At 45.6% G+C, this 16,134-nt stretch overlaps 1 protein-coding gene across 1 annotated transcript; it reads left to right on the top strand.

Annotated features, from left to right (window-relative positions):
* The first annotated feature begins 3,745 nt into the window (after nt 1–3,745).
* LOC123407952 lies at nt 3,746–4,579 on the top strand. The gene is made up of 2 exons (XM_045101198.1): nt 3,746–4,467; nt 4,564–4,579. The coding sequence occupies exons 1-2, from the start codon at nt 3,746–3,748 to the stop codon at nt 4,577–4,579; spliced, it is 738 nt and encodes a 245-aa protein (XP_044957133.1).
* Nucleotides 4,580–16,134: the final 11,555 nt, after the last annotated feature.

Genomic DNA, 16,134 nt, shown 5'->3' with positions numbered 1-16,134 from the left:
AAATATTTGAAATTGCATTTTTTTTTATAATGTGTGAGCAATTTCTGAACTCATGAACTTTTATGATTTTCTGAATATTTTTCTGAATTCACAAATGGTTTATCATTTTCCTATTTTTTTCAAACTCGCAACTTTTTGATATGCAAGGGTCTAAATAAAATCATGAAATGACCTTTACAGATCTCCTAATAAGACCTTTATGTAAGCGATAGTTCGTTTTGTTCATTATTTATGAATATGTTTTGACTACTGGATAATTTTATACAAAATTATGATCATTTAGTATTTCATTACAATTTATTTGAAATTGTGACTTGTTTATAATTTGTGAGTAATTTTCGAACTCATGAATATTTTATGACTTTTTCAATATATTTTTCGAGCACACAAACAGTTTTTGCTTTTTCCTACATTTTTTATACTTATAAATTTTTGATACTTTGTTCTTTTGAAATCTGGAATTAATTTAGAGAAGAAAAAAACAAATATGAAAAAAAAGAAAAAAATACAAAACAGGGGCGCCCGACCTGCACATGGGTCAGCCCGTGCTTCAGAGAGGGAGAGAAAACGGGTGAGATCACACTACTCGTCAGTTGTTGTTCTCCTAATATATCGGACAGTATAACAACAAAGAACGGCGCGGACTTCTGAAATTCAAAAAACGAACCGTTTTTTTTTTTACTTACGAGTGGCATTGGTGATAATTTTAGCCAACTATGAGGGTAATTTAAATGAAGGACGATCAGACACCGTATTTGCTTTATTATTAGGGAGAGATAGATAGGTTGTCATTCTTGTTGTCGCACCTTTCACCGGTGACTGTGTTGCCTCAATGAGGAGCGAGACAGGGGTGTTAGAATATATTGTATAGGAGAGTAGTTTAAACTTCTATCTCTACCCTGTCGTGTCTATCTCTCTCTATGTCTGTAACCGATGGTTAAACGATCTTCTCATCAACTTGTAAGCCAAGGCAATCCTTGTATAAATACCAACGCGGCCCGAACAACGGGTTCAATGCTTCCACATAATTTCACATGGTAACAGAGCCTCTTCCTCAATTGATTAAAAGAGATCGCATCTAGCTACCCTCTGCGGTCGAGAAGATGTCGTGCCCCGTCACAACTCCCAGCACCATGGGCGCGCTCTCCACCACCTCATCATCCAACTTTGCCTGCTCCTCCATAGCCACCACCACAGTTCTCAGACCACCGCCTCAAGAGAAGCTCACGAGGGGAAACTTCCTACTATGAAAGGCCATCGTGCTACCCAAATTAAGGGTGCACAGATGGAGCACCACCTCGACGTGAAGAGCCCGCACCACCGGCGACTCTCACCATCCCCAAGGACAGGAAACTTCCTTGTATAAAGGACGTTTGATGGTGTTCCTTTGATTTTTTCTAGATGAAAGTTAAGACCGCTGGCTTCGTCATCAATTGATGCATACGGTCACATTTATTAACTATTCAAAAAAATCTAACAAGAATATACATCAAGCCACCCGAAGCCATCACTCACGCCTACAAAATTGATTATGTGGAGTGCCCTGACTATTCATATCTAAAGCGATGGCGTCACCAATCCATTCATATAACGTATCGAAACCAACAAACGGTGCAACAAACCTAAAGCTACACCACATGCACATGTTTTAGAAATTGTCATCATCATCGAGCCACTCACCCATCTTCAGGAGAGATATCCGCATCATCCTTGTCAGTCCGATCACCCGTCGACGCCATGATGGCGTCCAACGGTGCCTCCGCCCTGCCCTCGTCCATCCTGACGTGGATACTCTGAAAGACCTTCCGTGTGTACCATCTTCTCGAACATGCATGACACAGCGTAGAACCTATCGACCAGGCATGACTTGACATCTCCACCAAAGCTCCATTCAAGACGAAACCGATCTGCCTCCTGCCTCTGTGTTCGAACGTTGATCCACAAACGATGCTCCCAAGAGAGAACCGACACCGTAATTCCGCCATCGCGTGATCTAGAAACCAGATCCTCGGGTTTTCCCAGGGCAAGAACGAGTGGGTCGACAATAGTTACACGACGATGCCTTCATCAAGGTAGAGGCGCAGAACACTGCTATCGCCTGACATCGGCTCGGTTTTTACTGGCAACTATATGTCCCTGACTCGCAAACTGGACTAGATGATGGATCTCGAGATCCGACCATCCAGCCTCGGGACAACCACCTTCGATGAAGGAGATCACCACCATAGCTGGCTGCACCGACTAGAACATATCTGACCGGAAGTGCCGCCGAGCAGTCCACCCGGCCTAAAACGCAGCCGCCTATCCGAAGCCATACTGCACACCACGGTGGCATAGCCAGCCGCTGTCAGCCAAACCGGGCCAGCCACAACATGCCGCCGCCCGTAACCGGGCTGCTCGACGCACCTGGAACCATTGTCATCTGAGGTAGGGCTGGCCACCTCCGTCGTCGCCATAGCCACTGCCACCGCCCCGCTAGATCTGTCACGCCTCCGCGCCTATAGGGTCCTAGCACCACCCCTGATAGCGGAGAGAGGTAGTCCGCCACCGCCGTTGGCCCCCGGGCATAGCCGAGGGCGTCCTGCAACAACGACAGAGGGAAGGGAGATGGAGTGCAAGCCCCCCGGCAGCTAGGGTTTGGGCGTCGCCCGAGTCACATTAGCGGGGACGACACGGGGGCGTTCCGCCTAGTTACACGTAACCTAGGATAGTTGTTGACATGGTGTTCCTTTGATGAATAGCGTTGGACATGCCCTCAGTCTTCTCGGCATCATGTAATGCCTAAAGTCGACTATGATCTTAAGAAGGACGCATAGGATTGATGTAATAGTGTGCATCTATTGTACAAAAATCAATTAGCAATAAGTATTTCTAACCTAGTATGTGTGGATAATTTATCTCAAAGTTACATAAGTAAATTTTCATTGAAGAAATCTTTATAAGTTTTGTGCAGATATTGTACACCTAAAAGTTGTAGCAATGTTTCGTGCAACCATGGACTTGATGAGGGGAAACTTGATCATTCATGAAGCAACAAAAAAATTGGAAATCGGCTATACCAACGTATGTTTAGAACACAACATACGTATGTGGTCGCTACTAACTCCTGCCGGAGCCAGGGAGCCTTTGGTTACTGGATTTGCCCGATGAGAGATGGTGGTTCGGGTTATCTACAACCGTTTGGATGGCTGTCCAATAATAAAATGGGTGTTTAGTCATCTAGGCCTATTTTTACCGGTTGTGGCTCTTTTATTTAGCTTTATTTGATGCTTTATACTGCAGCTCCTCGTGAGCTTGTAATTGACTCAGAGCTATTTGCTTTAAGTTTTAATAAATGATTGTATGCATCAATTGATGAGGGGCTTGGTGCAGAGGCTGGACGTTAGCCTCCTTTACTAAAACAAATAAAACAATTGTTTAGAACACATTAGTGCTGATTAGACATATTAATATGCATGCGGATCCAAACTGAGTATCAACATATCTGTGTGCATTCATTGGGCACTAATCAATTGGATATCGGTGATCATGATGTGTTGCATTAATGAACATGTTGAAGTTAGATGCGCATTATAGATATCAGCAATGAAGGAGATCAAAAATGAGAACTCCCATATTTGTGCACAGATTAGACAATGATCATAGGCATATCCATGACCAAGCTGCACATTGCATTTATGAACCCCACTGCAAAAGTTTGGTCAGGAATTTCGTCGTGTGCGACCCGGTGCACCGTCGGTATATCATGCTGCCCGCCATCCCCGTTGATGTGAACGCGCTGGAACTCCTCGATCAGGAGAATTTCCTTGCTCCCGGTGAGGACAAGGAGGATCCCTTGTCATTTAGGGTGATATGCTTGGCACAATGCAGAATGAATTTGTTGCTTCTGGTATTCTCCTCTTTGAATGGACAATGGCATGTTCGTACTTATGACCAATGGGGTGTTTCGGCTACACTTCCTTTATTTGTGAGGTCTGGGCCTGGGCTGTCCAGTCGTCAAATCGTCCACGGATGCTTCTATTGGCATTTGGAACTGCAGAACCAGTTACTTGTGCTTGACTTGCGCGAGATGGAGTTCTCTACTGTCAACCTTGAATCTGAGTCACCAGGGAGTAAAACTTTTGTCCTTGTCGAGGCAGAAAAAGGAATGCTCGGGATGATCACTATAGGTAATGCCTATGATAAGGACATGAAAGATCACCGATATTGGCTCGCGTATTGCATTCTGACAAATAACCAATGGCACTTGGAGAAGGTCATCCCGTTACTGGTAAAGGATCTGCATCTGGTTGGTGTAGCCGGGGGATATCTGCTGTACGCGGTGTACTGCAAATTTGCAGAACAGAAGCTGGAGTATCGATACTTTTCGGTGGACCTGAAGTCTTTCCAGATCCAGTTGTTCACTACACTTTGCAAACAAATACCTGGACGAATGAACGCTCCTTACCCAAACCAAACTGGACGACTGTACGCTGGTTTCCCACCATCACTGTGTGCGCCAACTATATGAAGCGGTGAGCGTGTTAATCACTCTTTGCTTACTTTTCTTTAACTTTATTTCAGTATTATGCAACAATGAAATAAGATTCAGTTATTTATTATATGAGTTGGCCGAGTTGTTCGCATCGTTTCCCATTTATAGTCTTATTCAATATATTTTCAATTTCTTTATCAGTAGAAATCATCAAATTAGAACAGCCACGTGTTTCTGCTCCAAACAGCAGTCTTTAAAGCAAATGAGGTAGTTTTGGCAGATTGTTTTATGTGATTACAGTCCACAGCACCTTACTCCATAAATCTGTAGTATAGAACGCCTGCCGATTGCCTTAAGTCAGTTTAGTGGAGCGGTTGATTTTGGGCTGTCTGTCCGTTTCTGCCGTTGAACTGCTAAGTATAAAGGAGGATGTCACTTATGGTGCAACCGTGCAACTAATCTTATTCATAAGTATATTATTGTTATTATTACTTACAGCTGACCCGGGTAAGTAACTTTATTTACATGGATGGAGCACCAGTCCTTGAATAAATCGGTTTCGTGAATGGAGACGTCGGCATATAGTGCATTCTTGCCATAGAAACTCTAGGTTGCTTAATCAGATGCGCACGTCGGAAATTCAGGCGGTTTGCAACGCACATATTTGGAGGGGCCTTGCTACACTTATGTACAGATTCTAGGTAAAGTTACGTGACAGCTGATTTGTCATGATTAGATTGGATGAGAAAACAGCCCAGGCCCCACCCAACGGAAATCAGGGGGCGGTGGAGATTTAGTTTATGAAGTTTAAGTAAGATTACGTAACCAGATTACGTAGGTGTAGGATTAGCGTATTTGGAGTATTGTTCCCTGTTTGGTAGGTTCTTCTTTTCATGTAATAAAATGCCACTGGGCAATGTGATGCAAGATCCAGTGTCAAGTTCATGCATGAGATGTGATATATTTGATACTTGTTACATGTACTAGGTAGCTCTACATTCCAATTCGTGTATTGTTCATATGGGAAGTGCATGCTGTTTCATGAGTTTCATCTATCCGCAGATGCTGATGGCGTGTCTAAGAAGATTTTGTTCCTCCAGGCGCCTTGTGGTCTAGGAAAAGAAAGTAATGCCTGGATTAGATGTATTCGCTTGCTATATTTCCAAGTTTTGAATTTTTAGGTACTGGCTATTTACAAACTATTCAATATGGCTATATTTCCAAGTTTTGAACTTTTAGGTACTGGCTATTTACAAACTATTCAATATGTTTGCATTTTTTATGCATTTGCTTGACGCCATATTGGAATCTATGGTGTGTGCGTGCGTGAGTGCTATCCTCGCGAACATTTTTTCCCCAGTTACAACATTTGAAGTGTATGATTGACGCTATGAACTTTTAGGTACTGACTAGGTTCAAACCACTGAATCTCTGAACATATCTAGTACTGCAATGTAGCACATATCTAAAAGATTGGGCTGGCTTGCGCTGTGGGGGAGGTAGCGCACCGGGAAAGGCTCTCATTAATATATGGAGATTGCTGAAAAATGGCTTCGCGATGGGAACATAGAAGGAGTCTTTTGCCCGGCATGTGGGATTGGACCACATTGGACCGCTCGACCGCTCGCGTCGCCTCCCCTCGGGAGGCGCCACGGGACCCCCGAACCTAGCCGGCATACTCCCTTTGTTCCATCCCCAGCCCTCCGCTGCCGCTGGCAAGGGCCGCGGTGGCGATGTTGGGCCCGACTGTATTTTCTCCAGGGCAGGTGGTTGTCGTGGTATCCTCTGTGAGGCGGGGGAGGCGTTACATGCGGGGATGCCGGGGGCAACTGTCAAGGCGGCGCCCCTGCTGCGATGTGATGATGGAAGCCCCCATGGCCAGTGATGACGATGGCGGTACTACATTTAGCGACGATGGCGGCTGAATGCAGATGGGTGGCATCGATGGCTGCAGATGTGGCGTCCTGCCCAGATCCATCACGATTTGGCCTTGGCTGGCCGGTGGCGCTAGGAGGGCCGCGCTAGGAGGACCGGTGAGGGGCAGCCGGTTCCTTGCCGGCCTCCGTTCGGCTCCACCCAGCTGGGAGATCGGGGGGACGTGACTTCCAGTGAAAACCGCGCCGGCTACGGTCATGACGGATGATGGCGGCGTATGTGACGTCGTTCCATTCTTGAGGCATCATTGTTGCAGGTCGTAGCACCCCACTCGTGATGCTCCGGCAAAAACCATAGACCTGGTTCTACCGGATCAGACGATGATAACGCCTTAATGTCGTTGTCCCTCGTGGGGCCATCGTTTTGGAGCAAATATTGGCTCGAAGGGACAAGAGCAGGAGCGATGTTACATCTACCGCAAGGCAGACGGCGGATCTCGCCAACATGGCGGTGAGGAGCTTCGGCGACGGGCGCATGTGGAGGGATACGTGTAGGATGGTGGCATTGTCTAGCATCGACGGCAGGCCAAACAAGGTTGATGCGTCAGTTTCCACTCTGAAGATGGACTGATGGAACATGGCGTCGGCAGCCTATGAGAGTGCAACGATCCGGTGTGTGACCCAGTCACTGTACGTGGCTGGGTTGCGGCATCCGTATTTAGACGTTAGGCTATGGTGCGATATCTGTTTGATATTCGGTTCGGACTTTGAACACACCTTCATCAAGTGGATTAGAGTAGCAATATGTGTTGTCTAGATGATGACTTGAGACTTACTGATCTATTACTTTGCAGGTTTTTTATGACTAATTAATAAAATGATTGTTTGCATTATCCTATTTGAATTTTCGGTCCAATCCAGCTTTCAGCCCGGCCTGGATACCCCTCCAGGTGCTCTAAAAGACCTGAACCCAGCAAGAAACCCCAGAAACAGAAATTTCTCCACCACTTTGCTTTCAGCGGCGGCTGTCTCTTCCTGTAGTTCATCGCTGACGACTACAATTTCAAAGGCCCCTGCTAGGCGTCATCCGGTTGATAACCAAGAAAATTCATCCGCCTTGTTAGCCCTACGATCTAGGAAATTAATCATACCGCTCAGATGTCCACGCGGGGTGCTGAAGCGTAGATACACGTCGCTACTCGTCTCCATGGACCTAGTCGATCAGCTACTACTAAAACTGCTACGTAGGCGACGTAGAAAAGCCTCCCATTCAGCTAGTAGCCGTCGATTTAGTAGCCGTTTGGCCGAGTTCTTGCGTCCATATTTGACACTTTCAAAGTCAAACGAGAGTCGCCGCCGCAGCGAAACGAGCTGCTGCAGAAAACAGCAACAGTGGCTGATGTGTGCCGGACAGACAAGCTGCAAGCTTAGACAACCATGTTCTGAGAGTGGTCCGGCTGCTGCGGGCGTCAGCTTGGGGCCAAGGGCAGCACCACAACGGTGTACTAGTCTCTGTGACGACGTCCCTACTGCTTAGATGACCATCGTGGTGGCACGAGGCATGCTGCAACGTTGGCCCGACTAATTCGACGGCGGATGTGATGCTACGAGGCGTGATACATTGGTGGCCCTACTACATTGACGACCGTGGCAATGCTACGTCTTACGACTGCGGTCTGACTGCTTCAGCGACCAAGGTTATGCTATGAGGCATGTTGCGACTGTGGCTCGACTGCTTCGACAAACGCAAAGATATGTCAGCGACACGGTTACTTCAACGATGTTGCGACGAGATGTTTCAATGGGCGTAGCGATGTAGTAATGGCATTCTTCAAACAGTCATCGTGTGCTTCGACGACATGTGACGACAGACATGGTGATGCTATGACGCCAATATGGCTACTTCGATGATGTCGGGACGGCGTGCTTCGACGGACGGGGTGGGTGCTTCGGCAAACCGGGCGGTGTTGTGCTTCGAACGGCCACGTCGATGTTGCGACGACGTGCTTCGACGATCGTTTGGCTGCTTCGGTGATGTTGGGACAGCGTGCTTCAATGGTCTTGGTGGGTGCTTCGGCAGCCGTGGAGCAGTGTGCTTCGAACGACCCCGATGTTGGGACAGGGACAACAACTTGGCTTCTTCGATGATGTTGTGACGACGTCCTTTGATCGTCGTGGTGGATGCTTTGTAAACGGCGACAGCGGTGTGCTTCGAACGACCAAGTCGATGTTGCGACGTCGTGCTTTGATGACCATGGTGATGATGTGACGGAGGCCCGACTATTAGACGATACAATAATGGTATGCTTCCCGGCCATGATAGTGTTGCAATGATGGCATAGCTGCTTCGACGATTCTACAACAGCACAACAACGGTCCGGCGACGCCAGTGATGCTGTGATGGCATGCTTCGACGATCGTGGCGACGCGAAGATGTTAACTGGCAACCATGCATTGTTGGGTTGTTTTGCTATACATTGTGTAGCTGTACATGGCAAAGCACTAGGGTGAACCGATAGAAGTAAACGGACAGAAAAAACACTCAACTCCACAAGTTGAGGCTAGATACTACCACATATACGCGGTTATGATGGACTGGCCTAGTTTTGGATGAGAGGCGCTATGTACGATCGCATGAAACTGAATGTCGCCGTACACCGATGACAAAGTCAAAATTCATCTGGCTGTTTTGAAACCTTTTCCAATTTCAAGGCGGCAGCAAGGAGTGTCGCTCTCATCCACGACGGCAGCCTACAATTTATGGTTCTTAGGGGAGCGGGCACGCTCGTTGCTGGGCAGCCTGATTTATTTACTAACACATTGTGATGCGAGGATGGATTGTAAATGTTAATCAATGTATCGTTGCTAGTGATCTCTGATTCTTGTTCATTTCCTTTGTTGATACAGGTTTTGGTACATTTTCGTTCAATTTCCGTCCAAATTTTGCCCAGTTTTCGTCCAAAATTTCAAATTTTGGAGTTTCCTTTTAGACTAAGAATTTCTTAAAAACCTCAAAAAACCGCATTTCGTCCATTTCGTTTAAGGCCGGTAAAATTTGCTGAACGAAATCCAAATTATTGGGCAAGGGTGACAACCCCGCCCATCTTGTTCTGCACCCAGAGCTCACTATCGGCGTGGATGCTGAAATGGCTGACGGAATCGGCAGAGGATGCGGAGTCGATGATGATCCAAGGTTCATATGCTATGTGGCTGGCTAGAAATGATGCGAGAGATGTAAAGAAAGTCGAGGAACCATGGGTCATTGCGAGTGCGGTCGCGGCCCCTATTTAGGAATGGAAGGAATCACGTTTGGGCACAAACGGTGGAATGCAACCTAAAGGAGAAATGGAAACCACCAGAACATGAGTGTGTGAAGGCCAATGAAGATGGTGCTATGTCAAAAACTGAACGGGGAGGTGGCGGGGGCGTGGTCATTTGTAAAAGATGCAGCTAAGGCGTTCAGGGTGCAACATCAATTTTCTTCCCGGACGTTTCAAAGGGGGAGAATGTGTAGCTCCTTGCATGCAGGGCAACGGTGCAGTTCACAATTCAAAGGGACATACAGAAGCTGCACCTTGAATCAGACTGACAGGGGGTCGCCGGAATGCTGTATGATCAGCCAAGGAAATTATCTTCAGTGGGTCAAGTTCAAGACTAGAGGGGACTTTAAAATTGCCTGGGTTCGCAGGTCAGCTAATGGGCCTGCACATTTGCAGGCAAAGTTTGGTGCTCATACAGCTCATACATTTGCAGGAGTAGAGCTTCGGCTGTTTGGGACTCGCTTCCCAGTGGATAAAGATCAAAATAGCTGATTGGTAACTAATCACTGCTGCAGAGCCTCCCCTCTCTTACCAAGCCTAGCCAATCAGGTCTTTCTTTATCTGATCTCTTTATCTACGCCCTCTGTATGTAAATAATTATAGTTGAAAAAAAATAGACTAATTCTCCTTAACTATAAGTATTTAAATACAGAGGGAGTATTTCATTGCTGCATGCCAATGATTGCACCGCCTCCGCTCAAGCCTAGCCAATCGGGTCCCTTTTATCGGATCTTTATCTTTTTCATTGCTGCATGTCCAATGCTCAAAGACCCACACAATTGACGATCTGCAATTTCTAATGATTACGAATCTTTTATCGTATTTTTCAATGGGGGCACGTGCAATCACAACACATTTCGCAGAATTAAATCCTCCATTTTCTAAGATAAATGACCCACAATTCACTCTCTTCTTTAAATACCTTGCTGTTTTTCAGGCAACTATGTGTTAGTATTTTCTTTTGAGAATCTATAATATGCATTAGCTGGCTCATCACGTGGTGAGGGCGTGCGTTAGGACCCCCACACACAAGCAACAATGTTTCTCAACGAAAAAAAGTGCGCTGAAGGCCCAGCTTAGCCCATACAAATAATTTTCGCTGCCCCCAATCCATTGAAAAACTGGGCGAGGCATAACAAATAAATAATCGTGTTCTCTCATGACCCGTAAGACAAAAGCGGCCCATGCGGGATGCTCATATGATCGTGCGTGTGTAGTGCCACCTCAACCAGATTATTATGATAAAATCATTCTAAGCGAGGCGAAAATATGAATATTACCTTGTGTTATTAATAGGTATAGATATTGATGTAGATGTAGATGTAGATGTAGATGTAGCTAGATAGATAGATATAGATATAAAAGTATAGATATAGATACTATAAGACTTTTCTTTGTCATCTTTAAATTACATATAAAACTTAAGATAAAACCATTTTATTAAGCAGTGTACATGCCTTAACTATAGCGGCAAGCAGGTGGTGGGCACTATAGTTGTGCGCGGACTTCTATTCGGCCGTCCTAGCGGGCGCTCGACAAACATACGTCCAGTTGCATCTAGAAAGACGATCATACAATTCCAAGAGCTTTGCTACACTTACGTAAATCTTTTTAAAAATGTTATGTACATCCAGATGTGGCGCTGTTTAATTGCATAGCACAAGGCCCCACCCTAAAAATCAGGGAGGGGGTTAATCGGGATTAGGGAAGGTTACAACTTTTCGTAAAAGATTTACTCCCTCCATTCCTAAATATAAGTCTTTTAAAAGATTTCACAAATGGACTACATACAAAACAAAATGAACGAATCTACACTCTAAAGTATGTCTATATACATCCGTGTATGTAATTTTCTAATAGAATTTCTAGAAAGACTTATATTTAAGAACGGGGAAGTACATAATAACTTCATAGGTATAGCATTTTTTGCAACTCCAATTACGAGCGGAAGATAGATGTACAATTGTGGCAGGCCACTGGACGTGACTGCACATGTGACAGAAGCGTAGTTGTTCACAGACAAACATCATCACAACTAGTTGCACGTGAGATGTACACGTGAAACTATAGTTAACGTGTTAGAACGAAATGAAAATAATAGCACAAAAAAATATAAAACATGCATCTAAAAGAACAATAAAAAGGGAAAAATTGATATATGTGTAATTGTGCGCTGGCGATAGAGGGGCTGCGCGTAGATAGGCATTTATGCAACTGAAGTTGCGCGTGGGCAACTGAAATTACGTGCATAAAAAAATAGATAAAGTAAAAATGATATAAAGGGGCATGAAACTTGCACAGAGGAAAAAACTAAAAACAAAACCCAAAAAAGTCAGCACAAATCGCTGAAAAACATGGATTCAGTGGTTCAGAAACTGGTGGAGAAATAGTTATTTCTCAATAGGGGTAAGATGTAGCAATCTCTCATTACTATTATTCAAATGACACAACATACACCACTCAGGCTAAAATACATATTATGAATTGTTGTGTCTATATGGTCCTAGCAAGGCAATGTTGAGGTAAGCCAGCCTACTCATCTCACGATTTTCGTTGAACAACGCATGAAGCCCCGACACATGAAGAATATCATACCCACAGTAATCGATGAGGGTGTTCACATGCTCTACACATTCAGGGAGGTCATCAGATGCCGGTCCATCGTTGTCACCGCCGTTAGGGCCACGGTAGTCCTTCAGCAACGTAGTGCAGACGTTCGTGATGGTAATTGTTGCTTCATACACTAGCTTGCAGACAGTGAGGTGGCGCGCCATCGATGTGCCTTTTTTGGCATCGTGCAACATTTCTTGGACCTTACCATTGGCTGTGACGACACGTGCTTTGAGAATGTCTATGCCGATGAGTGCCAGGTCACGAAGGTCCTTAGCCTTGTGGCTCCGGTTGTCCGCCCGAAGGGTCGAGACACAGAATTTTTCGGTAATGTGGATTTCTTCGTCGCAGTTGGCTGAAGCGTTCTTGCACGCTGCTGTCATGAAATCGGTTGCTTTTGGCATGCCACCTACGTCACCGCTAGTATGAGCAACAATTGATGAGGAAAAGAGCACGATGATGATGGCGGAGAAGAAGATGGTGGTCGTCTGTGCTATTGCCATTGTTGCAAGGCCGGTTAGAAACCTTGGATTTTATTGAATGTATGAGTGGTGAGGATAAGTGTGTAAGCAATGCCTAAGGCTGAAATGGATGTGCGCTTTGATGGATGCCTAAGCATGTATTTATAAAGTTCATATAGTGGGGATTCATGAATGTAGGAGTATCCAGTTTGGTTCTGCACAGACCTATTGACACACACCTCGGATATCTTGTTATTAATTCGTCTACTACATAGCCATAAATGCAACACATCTTGACATGGATATCGAAATGATTTTTTTTCCATTCTATGCAGTTCAGAAATGCCGTATGCAACTTGGCCATAGATATTCAAATAATTAGTGCTTAGCTCTGCATGAATACATATACCATCATTTGGGATATCCTTGTATTAATGACCTCTCTCCATAAATATGTTGATGCTCACTTTAGATCTCCTTAATATGCACATATGCAACCCCATCAAATATACCACCTCATCAATTCGACTACCTTTATTTCTCTAGATATGCATGCATGCAAAATGCTACAGATACAAGTTATCTGAACATGCACACATCCTAGTACCTTCATTTGTCTAGACATGCACTACTTGTATTATGTAACTATTTTACAACTATTAAATTATCAAATATAAAAAATTATATGTATCTTTAATTATTCTGATATTCAAATTAAGAACAACCAAATCCTATCAAAATAATACGTTGCAACCAATTCTTGTATTTTCCCGATGCAACATGTGAAGGTTGATCTAGTTTTATGAACAGTTAAACAGTACAATATATATGACAAGGCAATAATAGGTGTTGGTAGGTTATCTTCGGGACAATATTGTTGGTTTTTAATCCGTAGATCAAAAGACGAGAACAGCAGCACACATACGTACGTGCAAAGCTAGCAAGCAGGTACCTGGATGGATATCCAGCCACGTGCAGCCGGATCGTTTCTTCAACCGGCTACGATCGACACGAGACGATTTCGACAGAACAAACACGAAGGCATGAATCGATGTATGGCCGCAGGCTCGTGTCGAGCTTGTCAAACTTTGTATTGCTTTGCTATCTGATCTGGTGTTACAAGCAACACCCCTAGGGTGCCTTTTATACATGTCCACAAGGGACTATGGAAATAGACTAGAACTAGATATCCTAATACTACTAGGACTCGGTTTGGCTTTCTTTCCTAATCCTACAGGAACAGGGCTGATTAACTCACATTGATCCCCTAATCACGATGTCCTTACTTTTGACCTGGGTCCCAAACACGATTGCTGCTTCGCATAACTGTTATCATCGGCATGGCCTTTGCCGTCCCTTGCAGCATTTCATGGACCTTCTTTACTATCGTCGGCTCGTCCGTAGATCGATGACAACACTCCTTTTTGGTCGTGTCTTCAATCTTCACCTCTTCTTCGGTGCTTTGTAGACTGTCCTTCGAATTATTGATGACACATCTTTTGAACCTCAGCGTGACCATATTTTGGTCAAACTTTGAATTCCAAGCTCTTGGCGCTTGCATCAGCCCGTAAAGTGCCTTCTTGAGCTTGTCGACTTCCACTTGTTCGTCTTTCTTGTCGTAGCTGAGGGGTTGTTCTACATACACTCCTTCTGTGAGATTGCTGTTGAGGAAAGCGGATTTAACATCCATATGATGAACCTTTCGATCCTCTTGTGCTGCCAAAGCTAGGAGCACTCTCATCGTCTCGAGTCGAGCAACCGATGCAAACATCTCATCATAGTCAACTCCTTGACGTTGTACGTAGCTCTTTGCAACGAGTCTTGCATTGTACTTCACAATGGCACCCTCTGTATCCTTCTTTTACTTGTAAACCCACTTCAAACCCATCGCCTTTTGGTTTGGAGGTCGGGTTACCAAAGTCCACGTGCCATTGCTCTCAATCGCCTTCATCTCCTCATCCATGGCCTGCGTCCAGCTAGGATTTTTGCTCGCCTCTACGAAGTTTGCCGGCTCCTCAACTCCGAACAGACATAGTCTGGAGTACTCGAGCGTAACTGGCTTTGTGTACTTGTAGACTTTCTTGAGGGTCTTGTAGCGACGAGGCCCTGAGAAGTCCATTGTAGCTTGCGAAGGAGGTGACACAAATTGTGTTGATGTTGATGCACTTGAGGAAGACGGTTGAGTCCCGGGCGTGTCATCGACATCCGCGTCGTCGGCGTAGTCGTCGTGATCATGACCATCATCTTGATTGTCGTCGTCACTATGCGCCTCGTTGTTGATGTTGTCGTCGAGATCTCTACCCGTATCGTGCACTTCGTTGTCGCTATCTCCTTGCGACCTATGCACGCCGTCGTCGGTGTCGGCACCATGATGATCACTACCATTGTGGTCACCTTGGTTGGATGTCTTGCCAACCACCTGGAGATCCTCCCCTGCATCATCATCAGTTGGAAATTCAACCGTGAATATGTTACCATTTGGAGCATCGTCGGTTGCGGCGCTCCAATTCCATGCTTGGTTTTCGACGTCGTGAAATTCGTAGACACTTGGTTTGTGGATCGTAGAAGCGGTATGGTTTGGTGCCGGAACTCCTCTCGTATCCGATGAACACCATCTTGGTGCTACGATTGGCAAGCTTTGAGAGGTGCGGCTCCGCCGTCTTCACATGTGCCACGCACCCGAACGTCCGTAGATGAGACACATTCGGCTTATGTCTGTAAATTGCTTCATACGGAGTCTTGCCGATCACTGCCTTCGTTGGAGCCCGATTGAGAAGATAGACCGCCGTCGAGACAGCTTCTCCCCAAAAAGTCCCCGACAGATTCTTGCTCTTGAGTAAACTCCTTGCCATGTCAACGACGGTTCGATTGCGCCTTTCAACGACCCCGTTCTGCTGCGGCGTGTAAGGTGCCGTGAGGAACCTTTTTATGCCAATCTTCTTGCAATAGTCGTTGAATTCGTTCGACGTAAACTCTCCGCCGCGATCTGTCCGTAGAGCGCGAACCTTCAGCTTGTGTTCCATCTCCGTTGCAGCCTTCAGCTTCTTGAACGCTTCAAACACCTCATCTTGAGATCTTCGGTGATTATTTGATCTCCGGTTTAAAAGCCAACAATTGGTATCTAGAGCCTCGACGATCTACGATCTACGATGATGGACATCGAAGCTGAGTCGGTCTAGTCCGGCAAAGGCGGTTCCAAGACGAACAAGAACGGCGACAAGGTGAAGAAGGGTGGCAAGTCAGCGACCAGTGATGGGGGAACGGGCGGCGCCAACGTCCAGGCGCATCGCAACATCCTCATCCAGTACCCGACGCTCACCGACGCCAACTATGGCGTGTGGGCGGTGAAGATGAAGATTATTCTCCGAACCCTTCGAGTGTGGCAGGCAATCACG

The sequence above is a fragment of the Hordeum vulgare genome, chromosome 7H (genome assembly GCF_904849725.1).
Source record: "Hordeum vulgare subsp. vulgare chromosome 7H, MorexV3_pseudomolecules_assembly, whole genome shotgun sequence".
NCBI classification, from domain to species: Eukaryota; Viridiplantae; Streptophyta; class Magnoliopsida; order Poales; family Poaceae; genus Hordeum; species Hordeum vulgare.
Note: the sequence above shows the minus strand (reverse complement) of the source record. Positions and strands in the feature narration are given on the sequence as shown.

Bases quoted from the DNA above. Each gene is read 5' to 3' on its own strand.
- LOC123407952 (XM_045101198.1), top strand. From the start codon at position 3,746: ATGCTGCCCGCCATCCCCGTTGATGTGAACGCGCTGGAACTCCTCGAT.